Raw genomic sequence first — 17,779 nt, 5'->3', positions numbered from 1 at the left:
TGTTAAGATTTATTTCACCACTGCTGCAGAGATTTCGCAATCTCATAACTTTCCTCAAACAGCCAAAAACCATATTCTCTTTCTTCACTGCACACAGAGCACAGCTGCTCTGCTCTGCTGAGAGGACTTTAATTACTACAAAAGGCACGGAATGAGTATCTTGTCATAATGTCAGCTTGCAAAAAAATGATTGTTAGCGGCATGAGACTAACGCAATGGAACAGTGCTCGTGAAAAATTGCAAAATATAATTTACTGAAACAGTAATGAGGTTGTAACGAGAAGAATTAAAACAAGCAGAAGTTTGGAGTTAAGCATATAACAGTGTATTCTTCTTAAGCTTCATATCTCACAGTGTTTGGATTTGTTAGGAAAGAGTGAAGATTTGATTTTCCTCCAGGCACTAAGATTGCAGTCCTGATCGGACCCTTATCATTTGTGACAAGAGAATTTGTGCACATGGTCTTGTCACCCACGTATTATTGCTCAGGCTGAATGTGATTGAAACTCACAGCAGTATAACAGCTTTTTGTCAGCCTGGTTACAGTGCTTAAGAAAAACATAGGGTTACTCTTATTTTCCTCAATCAGTGATGAAAGGCTTTTTTATAAAGCAGCAAACCAGGCTAAATGATGACCTTCTAAATTGGTGAGATGCCATTTCCTCCCTAGCTTGCGATTTATCTGCTTTAAGGTGCACATTTGAGAGTTATACCAGGGAGTCAACCTCTTCTGATTTGAGGCTTTCTTTTTCAGTGGAGCTACTGTTTCCAGAATCGTACACAGTGAAGATGAAAAATTATTGACGAGATAATCGACCTCTGTGGGAGTAGCATTCAGGCAGCTGCTCTGCGCTGTGTCGGCATCTGGCATTGAAGAAGTTTCAGTGCCAGGTGAATATTCTTTTTCTTGATTGATCTTTGTGAGTTAACTTAAGTAATTACATCATCCAAATCATTAACATGTCTTTTAGACCCCACTCCTACAAGACTGTTCAAAGATACCATTAATTAATGCTTCAATCTTAAATTTGATCAACCTATCTCAGTTACCACAGGCCTTCAAGCTGGCAGTAGTAATTTGGAGACTTTCAGTCAGGTTTCAGTGCAGTGGTTTGTATCATAACTCTCTGTCATAGCAGTTTGTTTAAATAAATACAGAGTCCTCTTTGCAAACTAAAGTTAATTATGGAGTTCCACAGATATATTTTAACTCCTATGCAGATGGCAGAACTTTATTTGTTCATTAAGGTAACACACACCAATTAGTTAAACTGAAGGAATGTCTAAAGACAAAGACGTGGATGACCTCTAATATTCTGCTTCTAATATTCTGCTTCTAAATCCACTTAGAAGTGAGGTTATTGTACTCTCTCCTAAAAGTCTTAGAAATATGGTATCTATCCATTTCTTCCTGTTAAAATTGAGCTTTTCCTTCTCACTGTCACCAAAGTGTTTTCTCATAGTGGTTCGTATGATTGTTGGGGTTTCCTCTGTTTTCTTTGCATTATTGTATGATGTTTACTTTACAGTATAAAGCGCCTTAAGGCAACTCTTGTTGTGATTTGGTGTGATTTTATAAATAAAACTGAATTGAATTGAATTATATGTAATAAAAACTAGGCCTACAGGTCAATGGCGCTTGTTAGCTTCAGTAATGAAAACACTTATTTACAGATATGCATGACTATGCCTTCCAGTGACCCCTGAAGTGCCGCTGCACTAAAACATATTAACAAAAAATACCGTACAAAAACCATCAACATCACACATGTACACGTAGCGTAGACGCTATGTTAACAACATAAACGTACAAATAATTTAGACGTAATGTCAACAATGTACACGCGCATGTAACTTAGACATAATGTCGCCGTTCGTCTTCAGATCAGCTACTACACATAATATATGTAATTTGAAGGATTTTAGTGTTATAAAACTTATTCCCAAAAGCGATATAGATGTTGATAATCCTGGTACCTTAAGTATTTTATACAGTAAGTTTTATCCAAGTTAATAAATGCATCTAGGAAGAGCTAGGAAACAAAGATATATACGACCATTGTAGTAACATAGTGTTAATAATAATAAAATAAAAATAATAATAATCATTTTTGATTTCTTATGTTATATTGAAAGTATTTTAGGTTCTTGTGTTGTTGTCATTAGTTAGGATTTGGTTGAGTTCTATTGTAGTTTTGTTTCCCACGTCTCCTGAGTTATGTCTTTTCCTGTCCTCTGTGTCGTCTGTCTTGTCCTCAGTGTTTTACTTTCAGTTCTGCCTGTGCGTTAGTCTCTCCCCATTCCATGTTTTAATTGTCAAGCTTGTGTTGTCATGTCTGCGTCTCTCCATGTTTCCTGCTTTATTTTGAAGAGTCTAGTGTTTCCATGTTCAGTGTGTTTTGTTTTACTTTCCTTTGTGGTGTCATGTTCATTTGTGTCAGCTGTGTTTCCCCAGGTGTTTCCACTTCCCTCATTACCCTCCTTTGTATTTAAGTCTTCTGTCTCTTACTGTTCTTTGTTGGGTCGTCTGTTGTTGTCATGTCAAGTCTCGTCAGGTTCTGCTTCCGGTCAGGTTCATGCTCATGTTTCACATCATTGCGTTCCATTCTCCAGCTGAGATTCTTGTTCATGTTTTTGTCACAGTTTTTCATAGTTAATCTTAGTTTATCCCAGTATAGGTGTCCGTTTAGTTTTCCCCTCTTTTTGCTTTGTTTCTTGTTTATGATATTCAGCCACAATAAAGGCTTGCTTTTTTTTAAACCTTAGTTCGCTTCCCCATCTCTGCTTTTGGGTCCGTTCCATAAATACACCGGCGTGTCTCACCGTGACAAAATCACTATGTAGTTTGTGATTTACATTTTTTAGGGCTTAAAAAACACACAATTAGGGTCCTCAAAACAGAAAAAAAATTATAGCACATCCTAGAACCTGTAAAACATACATGAACCGATATGGTGAAGCTTACCTACAATAAGAAAAATACTCAGTTATGAATAATTTCCATAAGAGTGCCCATACTTTAAAAGCATGAAAACCTCACTTTGTTGTTTTGGTTTCTTTGCGGTCTGACCTAGAGCCAAAAACACACACTGTAGCTGCTGCATACAAACCAGGCAGCCTCTTCTATATCTGCATCTGACCCACAAATTCAGCTCAGACACAGAAGTAACACACCTGCTCACAGAGATGAAAATTCTACCACTGGATATAACTACGGCACAGCTGCTGCTGCTGCTGCAAACAACGAGGAAGAAAGGAAATGATGGCTTCTCTTAGACGCATATTAAAACAGGCGTGATCAATAAGAACATGGATTTATGGTCTCCCTCTCCCACACAGGAACACACACACAGAGGAATACAAAAAAAGAAGAGGCGAGAGGATAGATAAACAGGGAAGTAAGATAACTGGGTAAAACAATGAGATAACAGAAGAGGTGATGCTTCAACATAACCAACAAATGTCTGTTTTGAGAAAGCAATAGGAAACAGATGAGCATGGGAAGGGATAAAAGAAGACGGGGGAGGGGATGGCAGGCCTGTCAGACTCTCCGGTACTCTCTCACTCCCTGGCTCTCCCAATAACTGATCAATCAATTCTGCTTTTAATCTTGCCCAGTGGCTCATAATCAAATTAACTGCCTCCCTGCTGCTTTCTGTGAAACAGTGTGATGTAACCCAACACAGCTGCCTGTGTGGAGTCAGCAAAGTAATATTTGTCCATTCAGTTCCTTCTGTCCTGCCTCCTCGCATCAGTCTGCTTCCAAGCTGGCTGCACTTTGACTTTCTGGTTTGGACGGCACAGTAAAGTAAAAGTAGCCGGCGCCACTTTTTAAAAAGTCAGCACTGGCCGGTGCCAGTGGAGGCAAGAAGACTCTGCGTGCTGGAGCCAGTCAACGCCATCACTCACTGAGTTTAAAGAACAAATCCCCAAACTCTAAACTTTTACAGTACAAAAGCACAGGAGGTCATGGTCATCGTACTGCAGATTTATTATGTGAAAAGTGGAGCTGCATAGGAATTTAAACTTGATCTTGTGAGGGATACTTCTTTTTTTCCCCCAAAATAGCTTTTTAAAAATTATAATGCTACTTAAGTAGCTTAATAGGTCACAAGTTGTATAGTCAAATATATAAAAGTATCCAAACTCAATGTACTCATGTGTAATTATGCTTCAGAATCATATACATATTATTGGAGGTACATCAAACATAAGGCCCGGGGGCCAGAATTCGCCCAGCAAAGACTCCAATCCAGCCCACTGGACATTATTAGAAAATATGAAGGAGTGCATAGATTTTGAACTTTTAACTGTACTTTCATAATTTGTACAGCTTTTCCTATTGATAAAGATGGCCCGCACATATTGCCATTTATACTACATCAAAATAATTAACTCATAGATAAACGATTGACAGGAAAGTTCTTATTTTTCTGCAGTTAGTGAGTCCAAAGTAAATTAACAAAATCTTTATATTTTATAATTACAAAGTGCAATAGTTACCTTCAGAATATACATGTAGTAGAGTGAAATCAAAAAGCAACGTAGTACTAGTACAAGTACTCTTGTGGATTAAAAAACTGATGTATCTCTAGTCCAATGACTTTTGTGAGGTGGCACCAGGAATGGGGGTCAATCATATTTTAGATGGGGCTGGTGTCACCCCATGCCCCCCTTCTTGACACGCCCCTTTTTTCTGTCTATCGTCATCCAGTTAGACATATTCAGACTCCATTGTCTTGGACTGTAACTGGTGACAGTGGTCATTGTTGTGCTTCAGGTGCAAACTTGGGGCTCACTCTAACAGACCCTGCAGCAAGCACTACAAACAGTCTGCCTGCATGTATTCACTCCAGGTACTCAGACTTCCTCCAACAATCCAAAGTTAATCATGTTAGGTTATTTGGGGATTCTACATTCACAAATTCAAGCATGAATGCTGGGCTTGAGATGGACTGGCAATCTATCATATGAGTATGCTGTGTGCCATGGTGTCCCAGTGACTGATTGAGTGAGTGTCAAGATGTCTGCAAATCAATTTTAATCCAAAGTAGACTTGATGGGGGGGAGAAGAAAAGGTATTTTTGCAAAAGTAGAATGCAGAGAGCTGTTTGCTTTTCATCTAATGTGATTACCCAGCGGAGAGCTGCTTAAACAACTCTCACAACCGGAATTTGATTTGTCCCCAGAAATTTGGAGGTTAAATATTTTCTCTCATTCTTTGCCAGAGAGAGAAAAAGCTGTGGGTGTTTTGTGATGAAGAAAAATGCAGTCAAATGTCCAAAAGGCCGATATACAACACAGAGTGGATAAACAGAAGCACTACTCCTGTTTGGTGGAGTTAATGATGGAGTAACATTTGTTAGGATTTTGCCTTCTGTCACAGGATGACAGAACATGCTGTTATTACAGAATCAGCTCAATCATGGACGCATCACAACATAACCACGGTCCTTAAAATTATAGCCTGTTAAAATTTGCTGACTGTTTGCATTTATTCCTGCACCTGAAATGAGTTTTTCCATGCCAACAGTTTTTCATCAGTTTTGTAATCAAACCTGCTGCCCTCAGATTAAAACAGAAAAGCTAATGTGCTTATGTGTGATGTTTTGCTCTCTGTCCCTGTAATTAATTATACCCACTACTTATGAGATTAACCACTTCACAATTTGACTAATAAGGACAGGGAAAGCACTTAGTGCTGGGAAAGTGTCTGCTGGACCTGCTTTAATGTCTCAGATAAAGGTTTGCTCCATTTCAGTAATGTGAAAGTGGGTGGAAGCCTAAATTCTCCAAAGAGGTTAAAGGCTCTGAGCACAGATTTATTGATTAACTCTTAAGGAACTGCACTCAAGTGCAAAATTATTTGGGCAGAAGTAGGTACTTACTTTGAACACTTTTAGCTTTAAACCTATAGCCTGAATAGCCCAATGCTGGACTTCCTGTTTATTAGCATCAATGTTGTATCGCTTCAAGATAACAATGAAGTTAAGCAGCCACTTTTATACGGTGTCAACACTGCTCAAAGGCTGCTAGCTTCTTAGAGCTGAAGTCTCCTAAATCTGATTCATCTCGGGACACTTTATGATTCTCTCTGCAGCCTGCTGCTTTTTGAGGCATCTCCGGGAGGTGAGCTCTAGTTACATTTGGCAGCAAAACTGCTCTGACCACAGTCATTCGCCATAAAAAACGAGGCAATCCATTACACGGTCTGGTCTGGAAATATTAGCTGTGATACATTAAGGGAAACCTAGTCCTTGTTGTTAAGAAATACCATTTTGATAATGGCTGTGGGCCTCGGGTGTTACAGTAGCCTCGCAGAGCTGGTGTTCGTCTGAGTGCTCTCAGTTTTCTTAATGTAATAACACTTTTTTCCCGAGGAGTTCAACACGGACACGGGAGGTGAAGAGAGTGTGTTAAGGCTGAAAGAGAGAGAGCATGTGTGTGTGTGTGTGTGAGAGAGAGGGAGACAGGGAAAGCCCATGACAGAGAGGGAGAAAGAGGAGTAGGTGTTAAACGAATGGCTGAGATGATTGCGAGTGCTGGTGGAGGAATCAAATTCTGAGGAGCTCGTATTTCAACTCAGTGATGGGGCAAAACTCCCAGCGACACACACGTCGCTTCACACAGACCTCCAGCACGATTAGGAAAGTGCAGGAAAACACTCATGGAGGAAGCCAGACTAACGAGATGAATCCCCTCATTTCAAATGTCAAAATAAAAGTAAAAAAGAAAATAGGTATTTTGAATCCTCTTTAGATGTTAAGTTCACTTTGTCTTTACTAAAAACACCTCTGAAGTACAGAGAGTCTGCTCCTACACATCTTTTGACTGATACAACAAGGTTCCCAGGGAGTCGGTACAAACAGTCCTCTTAAGAGTAAAAGCGAGGCCCCTAAAGTCACAAATATCACTGCAGAAAACACCAAGCAGGAAGGAGCATTAACTAAATTACTATCTTTAAGGCATAATTATCTACATCATTTAATAGCGTTATGGTGGAAAACATTCAAATTAAAAGCTCAACTTGCATAATTTTCCTCTCTGTGAGATCCTGACATTGTTTCCCAGCCTTTAGTGTGTATCTGTTACCTCCTTGTTTCCCTCAGGATGGGTAATGTTTAAGCTGCTGGCACTTTAGCCAAGTGGTGACATCATGTTTCATTTGAACTACACTATCTGTTTTTTTAAGATAATAATAAAAAAAACATTTGGAGGAAAACCTGGAAGATTAAAGAACTAACTAACCAAGAGTGCCGCTAACAATCACTGAATTAATGCCATCCTCTTGTTCCATGTCATTCACCATCTCAGCTTGTTTGTCTCTTTTAAAAACACTCATTAAAGATTTATCTCACGAGACTTGGCTGAACCCTAATTTATATCATTTGCCACAAACAGAGATAGGAATTTCGTGACCACGGTACAGAAAGTTCTTTCATATTTCTATCCTACACAACACAACAATTATCTAAGTTTGCATACACTGTATATAAAAGATGGACATGGCCACTACGACATCACCCACTGGTTTGTAAAGTCCTCATTTGAATTCTTGGTTTTAGCTTTAGCTGTTGCCATGTTATTGTTTTTTGGGCCAAAAGTGACTTTGGCCCATGATGGTGCAGTGCGAGGTTATCAGCTAACACTTGGCATCTTAGCATGAGGAGAATCCATACAGTATGGCTGCATCACAAACAGGTACCTGCTAATGACTTTCATGAATAAATTTAATGAACACAAATAAAATTACAAAATTTCACTCACCAAAAATGGAAGCTAAGATTTCTTGTATGCGTTCTTTGTCAGACAGTTGTATTACAAAATGTTCGAAACTGAAAAACAATAAATAAAAATTCATAGGAAACAGTGACGGCCCCATACAATAACAATAAAAGGACTAAAACACTGAAACTAATAAAAAATAAACAATAAACCGACATAAGAAAATCTACCTTGAAAAATAAACTGAATTTTTTAAAAAGTCAAAATGAAATACACATTTAAAACTAATATAACATTTCAAAACTACAATAAACTCTTGTTCCTTCACATTTTCCAGTGGGCCATATTGGAGTCCTGGGTGGCCGATTCTGGACCCTGAACCTTATATTTGACACCCCTGCTATAGAGTAGTAAAATTAAACACAAACTGTCAGCCTACTAACTAAAAAGGTTACTTACTAGGTTAATAACTTTAATCCACCTCTGTGAAAGTGAGCTAGAAGGTTTTGCAACAATACTCAACTCCAAAGTATCCCGAACTTTCCAATGATGCCAACGTTTTCACCCCTGCTTTAAATGCTTAACAACAAACGTCTGTCTTAAAGCAACTTTTAGCCGTCTCCATATTTCCACAGCATCCTCACTGTTGCCTTTCAGACCTGCACCAAGTTTTTTTGTTTGTTTGTTTGTTCTTTACTCAGATGGAGTTCGGCAAAAGTGGTGCTGCACGCACAGCTCCCGCTTCTCGCAGTGCCGTTTCATATTAATTTTAACCTGTGCAGCCGTGCGCATCTAACCAGTCTCACGTGCCCTGCGCCTGCACTTCAGTCGACTTGCAACGCAAATCAATATTTGGATCAAAAAGCCAGGCAGAGACACACACACACACACACAGCTACACACAGAGAGATAAGCGAAGCAAATCCCGCCATCCCGTCTGCTGGAATGTATTCACAAGCGTCTCTAATGAATTTAAATGAATCCCCTCACTGCCAGCAAGGAAGCCCGGGAGCAAGGTCCCGGGTCTGGGTTGCATGTTTATGCTCAGCGGGAGCGCACGGAGCTGCTGGCAGGTGGTCGACCGAGCCAGCCGGCCGGAGTATGCACGCATTTCTTACCGGGAGTTTTCTTTTGGCGCAGTGGGGAGGAAGGAGGAAGAGGAGGTGGGGGATAGACCAACTCCACCGCTCTCCCTTCTTCAGGCGGCTCTCTCCATCCGATGACAGCGGTGCCGGTCGGGTTTATCTACACCGGGGAGCTGGAGGGAGGGACACGGCGTTCACGCTGATGATGGTGCTGATAGTGGAGGAGATGCTGCTGGGTCAGCGCATCCGGAAGCGTTCAGACACGGCCAACCGGAGGAGGAAGAAGAGGGAGAAGAAGAAGAGGAGGAGGGTTTGATGTTCAACTCGGAGGGGTCCGTGTGTCTCCGTCACTGAGGTCTGCAGAAAGCTGCAGCCAGAGCCGCAGATGAACCTCCGACCGACTGCACAAATAAAGTCCCACCCCTGCAGCGCAACTTCTACCTTCGGGCCGCTCGATAGACGCGACCACCGCCTCCTCCTTCAAGGCTTCACAACAGCAGCAGTGGGGAGGACCTGCCTGCTCTACGTGCACACACTGTTGTTACACAACCCCGCGCACGGGGAGGAGGTGTGTGTGTGTGTGTGTGTGTGTGTGTGTGTGTGTGAGTGAGTGAGTGAGTGAGTGAGAGAGAGAGAGAGAGAGTGAGAGTGTGTGTGAATGAGGTACACAGGTACACCCAAACTTTTGAAGTCACCCTCAGCATCCCTCCACAAACCTGACGCCTATGAAAACTCTCCTGCGCCGCCCCCCCTCAAATGATCAAAATCTGTCTGCTGAACAAACCTCCACCTCCTCCTCCACCACCACCACCACAACCCTGATTCATCTGAGATTTGAGCTGTTAGGGATGATTCAGTGTGAAATTGCATAACTGTCTGTGCTGGAGGTTGGCATGGTGCAGTAATGAAACCTCTGATAAGAAAAACATAGATCAGTCCTCATTTCCCCCAAATAATTCTAATTAAACGATTTTTAACCTTCTGCCTTTGTGCACTCACTACATGCTGCAGTCTGTTTTAATGAGTGAAATGCTGCAAAGACACAGCTCAAATTATATGCGATTTTTTTTTTAAAAAAACCCCATTTTAATCAGTTTGATCAGAACATGTTTCTACTTTTACAAGCCCAACATTGTAATTACAAACCATCAGCTGGTCTTTAAAACATTAGAAACAAATAAAAGTGATGCTAATAACTGAGCTGAAAACTAACACAGACAGTTCTTGCTGGAAATAGTTTTCATTCATCTCAGGAGGGCATACTGTTGACAACAGTTTTGCATATAAAATGCTTGAAATATGAAATAAGACCAAAGTCTGAATTTTAAAGGGGACATGCTTCACTCAATCCCAAGTCCTTGAGTCCCACAGTTCAGACTACATTTTACTCATACTGGGCCTTGGCAAAGCTGCATATCTACTGTCAGCTCTCCAAAAAATTAATTTTAGTCCTTTTAGCAAGCTTTATTCTGATTGGCTGCCCCTCACAGCAGTTGCCCAGAGCTGTGCGTGCTAAAACCAACACATAAGGTGTGAAATTTTCTGCATCAGCTCTGAGATAACAAATGTGCAGGATTTGACACAATGTGTGTTGTTTTTAAATATTTTTGTTTTACATGTGTTAAAGTGTGTACAACACATTCTTTTCGGGTTTTTTAAAGATTCTTTCTAAGAGTGCTAAGAGGCTCTCTGTTCTAATCAACATCATAGAGTGCCACAATTAGAAAACTATGTTTAAAGCAGCTTGAAGCCATGACATCCACCTTATGTGAGTTACTATGCTCATGGCCATGTTTAATATGAACATCCATCACTGGAACACACATGACAAAAGGAGAATAGCATAAAAGATCCTTTTTAATGCACACACGATCACCTTGAGGACCTTCTATTTGCAAAAAGTTGCAAAATCCACTTTTGAATTTGCAAAAAGTTGTGCAAAACCATGCAAATTCCAGCTAACATCATATAAAATAATAGCTATAAAACCTTTAAATAAATAACAAAAACCATTAAGGACAATTTAGGTGTTTATTCAGCAGTTCGGACAGCTACACTTTAAGAACTTTCCCAATCGTATAATAACTCTCAATTCTGGAGGTGTTGTCATAGCTCACCTGAATGAACGGCCATCGCCGCAGGATCCTCTGAGCACCAGACTGACCTCTTTGATCTCATTCAACTTGATTCAAATGAGCCAAAACTGTGGCTCAAAAATCAGGCGGAAATGCTATGTTTTGATTTTACCACCCACAGGACACACACACACACACACACATGCACCCACATCTTTTGTGATTATTCGCTGATACAGATTAGACACACAGCTGTGTGCTGATGAAGAACTGCAAAGTTGTTATTTTGGCCCAAAGAGGTGATTTAATTTGTTTATGTAATGTAAATACATGTACTTGCAGGTATTTACTCCTTTTCACAGCTTCACAGTGGCTTGAATGTGGTACACACTACTAAACAGAGTCAGTCAGTAAAGAGATTTGAAAACGCTGCATGCTGTTTTTCTTTAGCATGCCGCCATCTGGTGGCGAACATTGGCAGAGAACTACATCTTCTTATCAGCTGTTTCCTTCAGGGGTCGCCATAGCAGATCATCTTCCTCCGTCACACCAACCCTCTGCATGTCAATACAATCTTCACTCTATCCATCAATCTACTCTGAGGTCTTCCACCTTTCCTCCTGCCTGGTAGCTCCATCTTCTGCATCCTTCCAATACATCCACCATCCCTGCTCTGCATGTGTCCAACCATCTCAGCCTTGCCTCTTTAACTTTGTCTCCGAGCTGCTCGACCTCAGTTGTCCCTCTGATGTCCGTTCGAAAATCTTAGCATCTTTAACTCTGAAACTTAGAGCTCAGCCTTCTGTCTGTGTTTGTCACTTTCACATTCTTCAAACTATACATCATAGCAGGTCTCACTGCCATGTTACACACATTCCCCTTCACTCTCGCTAGATCATATTACAATAAAAGCAAAACTAGGGGGAGATTTTGCTTTAACTAATTCTGAAAGCTATCATGGAGGCAAGCAGACAGTACCAATACAGGCATTTGGGATAAACAGAAATTTGTTTAAAAAGAAATGTTTATTCCTTAAAACCACTTTCAATGAGGTTTTTAAGTAACGAAAACCTAATTTAAAGACAAACTGCTGACTTCTTTACAGAGTAAAAAAAGAAAAGAAAAGAAAGATGTTTCCAGTTTTAGATTGCCCACTGTAAATAATTTAAAGGCTCATTATCAGCATTGAGCTTGGGGGCTATTCTTATTTTGCTGATGTGGCTGTATCAATTCAGGTCAAGAATGACCTGAAATAAATATTCTGATTTCCAAGAAAAACAATGTAACAAAAACTGTTATGTAACAAAGCGGACTGAAAGACTGAAATCCTTCCTTTTCTAAACAGTTAAATCAAGCAAAAATGACAAAGAGCACAAAGAGTATATATAAAAAACATATATTTATTGTTCTGTTACTGTTGGTTAAATTGAACAACAATAAATGGCTGCAGGCCAGGAGACATACTGTACACATAAAGCCCTGGAGAGCTTCCGTTTTTAGATTCAGTGGCAGTTAACAACGCAAAAGAGAAAACCAGAGCAGAAAGAGGAACAGAAAACAATGTCTGCCGTACTCCAAACGGCGGATGAATATTAGGGTTCAGCGGTGCGTTCAAAAGTCATCCTTCAGCCAAAGTGGTTTTTCTCCTACGCAGGTAACTTTACAAGAGGGGTAAAAATACTGTACATTGTTCTTTGCATGGATGCAACTGAATGAATGGGATCTTTTACAACTGATTCTTTGTGTAGCACAGTGATAACTACTCACCTTGTTCTTCCTCCAAAACATGCAAGATGGAAGAAAATCAAGTAAAGCTTTTAAAAGATAAAATGATTATTAGACTCTAGTGACAGAAATAGAAGTGCTCCGTACGCCACAAAATAGAGTGTGGATTAAAATAGATAAAGGTTAGATATATATATTTATACTATATTTAATATATAAAGGCTTAACTCTGAATACGAGGACAGCCGCCAGTGCTGTCCCACACACATTCCTCAGTACACAAACCCTTGAACACAGTAACAAACTTCAACCTGCTTTGTCTCATTTTTTGCTCCGTGGACCACAAAGTTTTTGCACATCTGAAATAAAGTAAATTTGCAGCACCAGACCTCCAAGTATTAAATTCTGGGATAAAGATATTATTCGGGGTGTTTTGTTCGACACATTAAATTCAATGGTAACACTTTATAATACAGCCAGCGACTGAGGGCATACTTCCCTTGTAATTAAATGGAATTTTAATGTATTTTATTTGAAATGACAATGTAATTATATTTAGATACAAATACTTCAAGATAGGGTACACAGGAATAATGGTGTAACAAGTTAGGTTTTTATAGGAATCAAAGAAATAATTACACTTTAACTACTGCATAAGTTCTTGGTACTTTGTAGAAAAACATTATCTTACGTTGTAAGTACACTGCACTTTCTGGGTCATGGGAGCGGCTTAACCACGCCCAACTTCTAGGTATTTTACAGCGAAGGAGATACACGTTTTACTGTAATTAGAGTAGTTTTAAGTAAAGCATTAGTAAAATGGGACAACTGAATAACTGGACAATCAACATGCACGTCAGCATAATGAACATTAAATAAAGGTGTAAAAGGCAAGGTTCAGTCACTCCATAATACAGATACACCCCGAGAAGTAGAGCATACTTATGATGTACAAAAGGAAAATATTGTTTGTCTGCAAAACTAACAGGTAATTACACATTGCCCAAAATTAGTTACCTCTAACTTAAAATTACTTACTGTGTAATTTGTGTCTCCTTTCCTGTAAAAATATCTGGAAATTAGGCAAGGTTGAGGCACTCCATAATTGGGCCACGCCCTGAAAAGTACAGAGTACTTATGGTCTAAGATGGGGAAATACTGTTTGTTTTTCTCGCTAAATTTCATAGAAATTATGCAGTACTTACCATTACTTACATTATGATTATTATTTCTTTGTTTCCAGTAAAAATCTAACTTTTTACCCCCTTATTCTATTATACGACCTTTTAAATATTTGTATGTGGATATAATTACATTGCAATTTCAAATAAAATATGTTAAAATTCCATTTAATTGCAGGGGAACTACACCCTTAGTCACGGACTGTGTTATAAAGTGTTACTGGTTGGGGAAGCTGAGGCTTCTGTACATGTCTTGGTTTTACTGACTCCAGACTGGAAAGTCAATAACACAGAGCTCGTTTAATTCAGAGTGACAAGCAGAAGCATCAATACAGGATTTACTCTCCTACTGGTAAAGGGGGAAAAAAGAAGAGGGGAAACAAACAAGATAGGAGGAATGGAAGCAAGTGTCAGTGGTTGTGTAATTAGTTTCTCTCCAAGATAGAATTCATATATGAAACAAAGTGGTTCAACAAAAAAAAGCACATTTGTAGAGCAGATGAGAACAAATGTCCGTTTCAGTCCACGCAAACGTTTACATTCCACACGCTGCAAAACACATCAGATCCAGCTCCTCAGATTCACAGGAACTTTACTCAGTCTCACCGTGTGCTCCGGGCTCCACCGAGGGGCACCAGCGTTCCAAATGTAAATGTGCAAATGTCATCCGTAACGCAGAACCGTTCAAAAACAACTCGACAAAAAGATAAAACGATCGACAAAGAATAACTTTTTTGCAGTCCCTGAAATATCTCATCCACTATAAGAAGTACTTTCCACTGAACTTTACCTTGCTTCTTAAGTTGCAGGATTGAAATGAAACTGATCAGTTTATGTGCCACAAAACAAAACAAAACAAAAAGGAAGAGAGTATTAGTAAAAGACTGCATAATGCTGTTACCTCAAAGAGAAATAACAAAAGACAGGTATTAATTGCACATACGCCGACAAGAACCCAAACCAGCAGCCAGGGCGGTCGAGCCTTTTCCAATTTCGAAGCGTAAAAAAAAAACCCATTAAATGAAAAGCCAAGTTTAGCTCAGCGTTCGTCACCCACCTCTACAAAGCTCTGTGCAGAAATGTGTTATGATAGATTATTATTTATTTTTTAATTTCTTTTGTTAATTTCAACTTCATACTGGCTTTTGAATTTCTAAAAGCACAATGAGTAAATGAGGAAGTCTCAGCTGTGCAAATGTCATGACTAAAATATATTAAATTCAATGTTTAGCCACGTCCTCATGTCTGGCCAAAGCTTGTTTTTCCTCCACTCCCTTCATTTCAAATCCTCCCTACACTCCCCTTTTTTCTGATTCAAATAAAACTTGCTTATAATACAACACTGCGTAACAAAGAGTCAAATTATTGGGATGAAACTCTCCAAATTCTCAAAGTTTCCTTTCTAAAATTCTGACCGTGGTGTCCCTTTAGATGTCAGACAAAACTTGCAGAATATCAATATGCATCAGCGTAAAAGCTTAGTTATTTCATTTCACACTCCCTCAAACCCTGTAGACAGATGGCATGAAAATGATATTTAACACGGAGTACTCACAACTCTCCAAGTCTGGAGACTTGTCTCAGAAACACAAAATCTTAAAATAATTCTTCACACGTTTGGTAAAATCCTCAGTTTAGTACTGGTGGAGTGATAAAACTCATGATATGTGAAGACGCGGGGCATTGATGAGGAGAGCCAAAATGATTTCAATTAGCTTGAATGTTTTAGGGCTGTTATTTGGACTTGCTTTGAGAACACAGTGTCTGAAAGCCACGTTTTTCTGCTTTTGATAACCCTGATCATGGCGCCTGGGCGTTTGAGGGGAATGAGCGTCTCGCACGGCCGATTCAGTCCAAGAAGAAAACACAGACACAGCACAAGCAGCTGTTTTGTTTTAGGTGAGCACTGTGGAGCTGACTATTAGCTTACATCACACTTTTAACATCAGCAGAGGGACCACACAGGGGGGATATGTTGGCTCTGTTGCCATAGTAACAGTTGGGCAGAGAAACTCAGAGTGGCTGTGAAGGAGTCAAGTGGAAGGTGTGTGCTGGATGTATTTGAGTTTGGTTCTGTGCTGGGTGCACTGGCTGGTTCTCATTCGGAGATGGGGGATGCTGTTGGGGCTGCTGCAGGATGTGCACCACCCGGCTGAGGGTCTCTGTGGTGGCGAACGCCAGGTACTGGCAGCACAGCCAGTCCTCCAGGCTCACACCACAGGCATTGTCCAGCGAGCGCTCTGCGAACTTGATCATCATCAGTGTCCGCTTGAGGTCCAGCCAGTTCTGCAGGGTGGCCTCGCGCTGGCTCGAAGTGGCCCCGGACATAGGCCCGGTGCTGCTGCAGCCCAGCGCCTGAAACAAGTCCTCCCGAGGTCCCCAGAGGAGGCACTGGAGGCAGGCCCGCGCCTCGGCCATCCGGATTCTTTCGGAGGGGTTAACGGTGAGCAGCAAGCGCGCCAGCTGCTGCAGCCCCTGTGAGTAAAGTGATCTCACCGGCAGCGGTGGAAGGTCGGCCCAGGTGTACTCCCGCTCCTTCAACTCCGGCGTCTCCTCAAAGGGGTTGGGTCGGTGCAGCATCTCATAGATCAGAATCCCGGTCTGGAACTCATCACACTTGCGGTACTGGGTGGCTGTGATGATTTCGGGTGCCAGCCTCGACTGGTCGCGCAGTGTGCCGGGGTCAGTGGCCATGAGAGTAGTCTTTTGTTTCGCTTGGGAGAAGTTGCTGATGATGAGGCGTGCGGGGCAGGTGGAGTTGGCGGCAGCGGTGGCTGCGGCGCTTGCCCCCGAGCTGCTGCCATTGCTGTTATTGTTGGGCTCAAGTAAGTCCAGATTCCAGGGGTTGCCAGGTTGGCATTGGACCAGCAGCAGGTTTTCGAGTCGCAGGTCACAGTGGGTCACGTGGAAAGGTTTCATGTGCTCCAGCCCGGAGCACAGCTGCAGTAGCAGCAGACAGACCTGACGCTCATACAGCTCCGGGTTTTGAGTGTGCCGGCTCATGCCTTCCCTGACAAAGTCGGCCACTGTCTGGAAGGGCACCTCACGTGTGATCACCACCACTCGGCTCCTCAAGCGGCCAGCTGTGTTCATGTGACCCGCAGCCGGGACTTCATCTAGTTTCCTATTTGGAGAAGGCGATTTTGAATCTGCCATCTTAGCCTCTTTGTCCTTTACTGTTGGCCCCCCTTCTTCCTTATCTGCTTCTTCCTCCTCTTCTTCCTCTTCCCAGGGCAGCAGGCGGGCAGGGACATCAGCCAGGAAGTGGCCACAGTCCTGCTGAATGTTGAAGTGCACTGGCAGGCTCTGCCTCACTGCGAGGCTGTGGAAAAACTGCTGCTGGGTCTCCTTCACCTGGCTCCGACAGATCTGAAGAAGTACAGATAAATGTCAGAGAAAAATCACCGTCAGTGCAATGTCTTGAATTGAAGATGAGAATTCAATCACTCTAAAGCCATTTTCTTAACTTATTTGTCCATTTACCAGCAATGAAACATAGGGGAAACTAATGATATTCTAGTTTTCTTACTGTCACCAAATAACCTGCCGATTCTGTGAAACACAGCAGAAACGACACAAATGAGCCACACTGTTACCCTTAGTGTCAGCAAAAACGTCGGCATCGTTCCTTTATTTTGAGTCTCTGTCACATACACTGTCCTGCTGTCAGAAATGCTTACTGAAGCATCGGATGTGTATCGATCCATGGCTAAAAATACACCTCGAAATGCACCCCTTACCCCTGTCAGTGCACAAATTGGTTAAAAAAAACAAACAAACAAGATGCTTAGCTGCTTTAGGAAATAACTTCGAGGTTTTAAACATGAAACCTGTCACAGGCGGGGACAGGGTTGTGTATTTTAAGAACAAACACACGGTTGGTTTCAGTCTTTTCATGAGATCTGTTCACAATATGATCATAAACATTGCTTTTACTGGGATTTATTTTTAAAGTAAATCAGTCAATACCTGACCTTTTAGTTATCTT

General features: G+C 41.1%; 2 protein-coding genes across 6 annotated transcripts in view; both read right to left on the bottom strand.

Annotated features, from left to right (window-relative positions):
* Nucleotides 1-9,519, bottom strand: part of syt12 (synaptotagmin XII) — a 31,220-nt gene extending 21,701 nt beyond the window's left edge. Inside the window, exon 1 of the mRNA XM_005453106.4 lies at nucleotides 8,844-9,519. The gene's annotated coding sequence lies outside the window, so the exon portion shown is untranslated. The remainder of the gene's footprint in view (nucleotides 1-8,843) is intronic.
* A 2,746-nt stretch (nucleotides 9,520-12,265) lies between these two features.
* Nucleotides 12,266-17,779, bottom strand: part of peak1 (pseudopodium-enriched atypical kinase 1) — a 106,688-nt gene continuing 101,174 nt past the window's right edge. For all 5 annotated transcript variants that reach the window (XM_025908551.1, XM_013272786.3, XM_005453105.4 and 2 more), the window contains one exon: nucleotides 12,266-17,160. In XM_025908551.1, coding sequence (XP_025764336.1) covers nucleotides 15,805-17,160 — 1,356 coding nt within the window. In that variant the 3' untranslated portion in view covers nucleotides 12,266-15,804. The remainder of the gene's footprint in view (nucleotides 17,161-17,779) is intronic.

The sequence above is a fragment of the Oreochromis niloticus genome, linkage group LG7 (genome assembly GCF_001858045.2).
Source record: "Oreochromis niloticus isolate F11D_XX linkage group LG7, O_niloticus_UMD_NMBU, whole genome shotgun sequence".
Classification (NCBI taxonomy): Eukaryota; Metazoa; Chordata; class Actinopteri; order Cichliformes; family Cichlidae; genus Oreochromis; species Oreochromis niloticus.
This window is presented reverse-complemented; position numbering and strand designations above follow the sequence as displayed.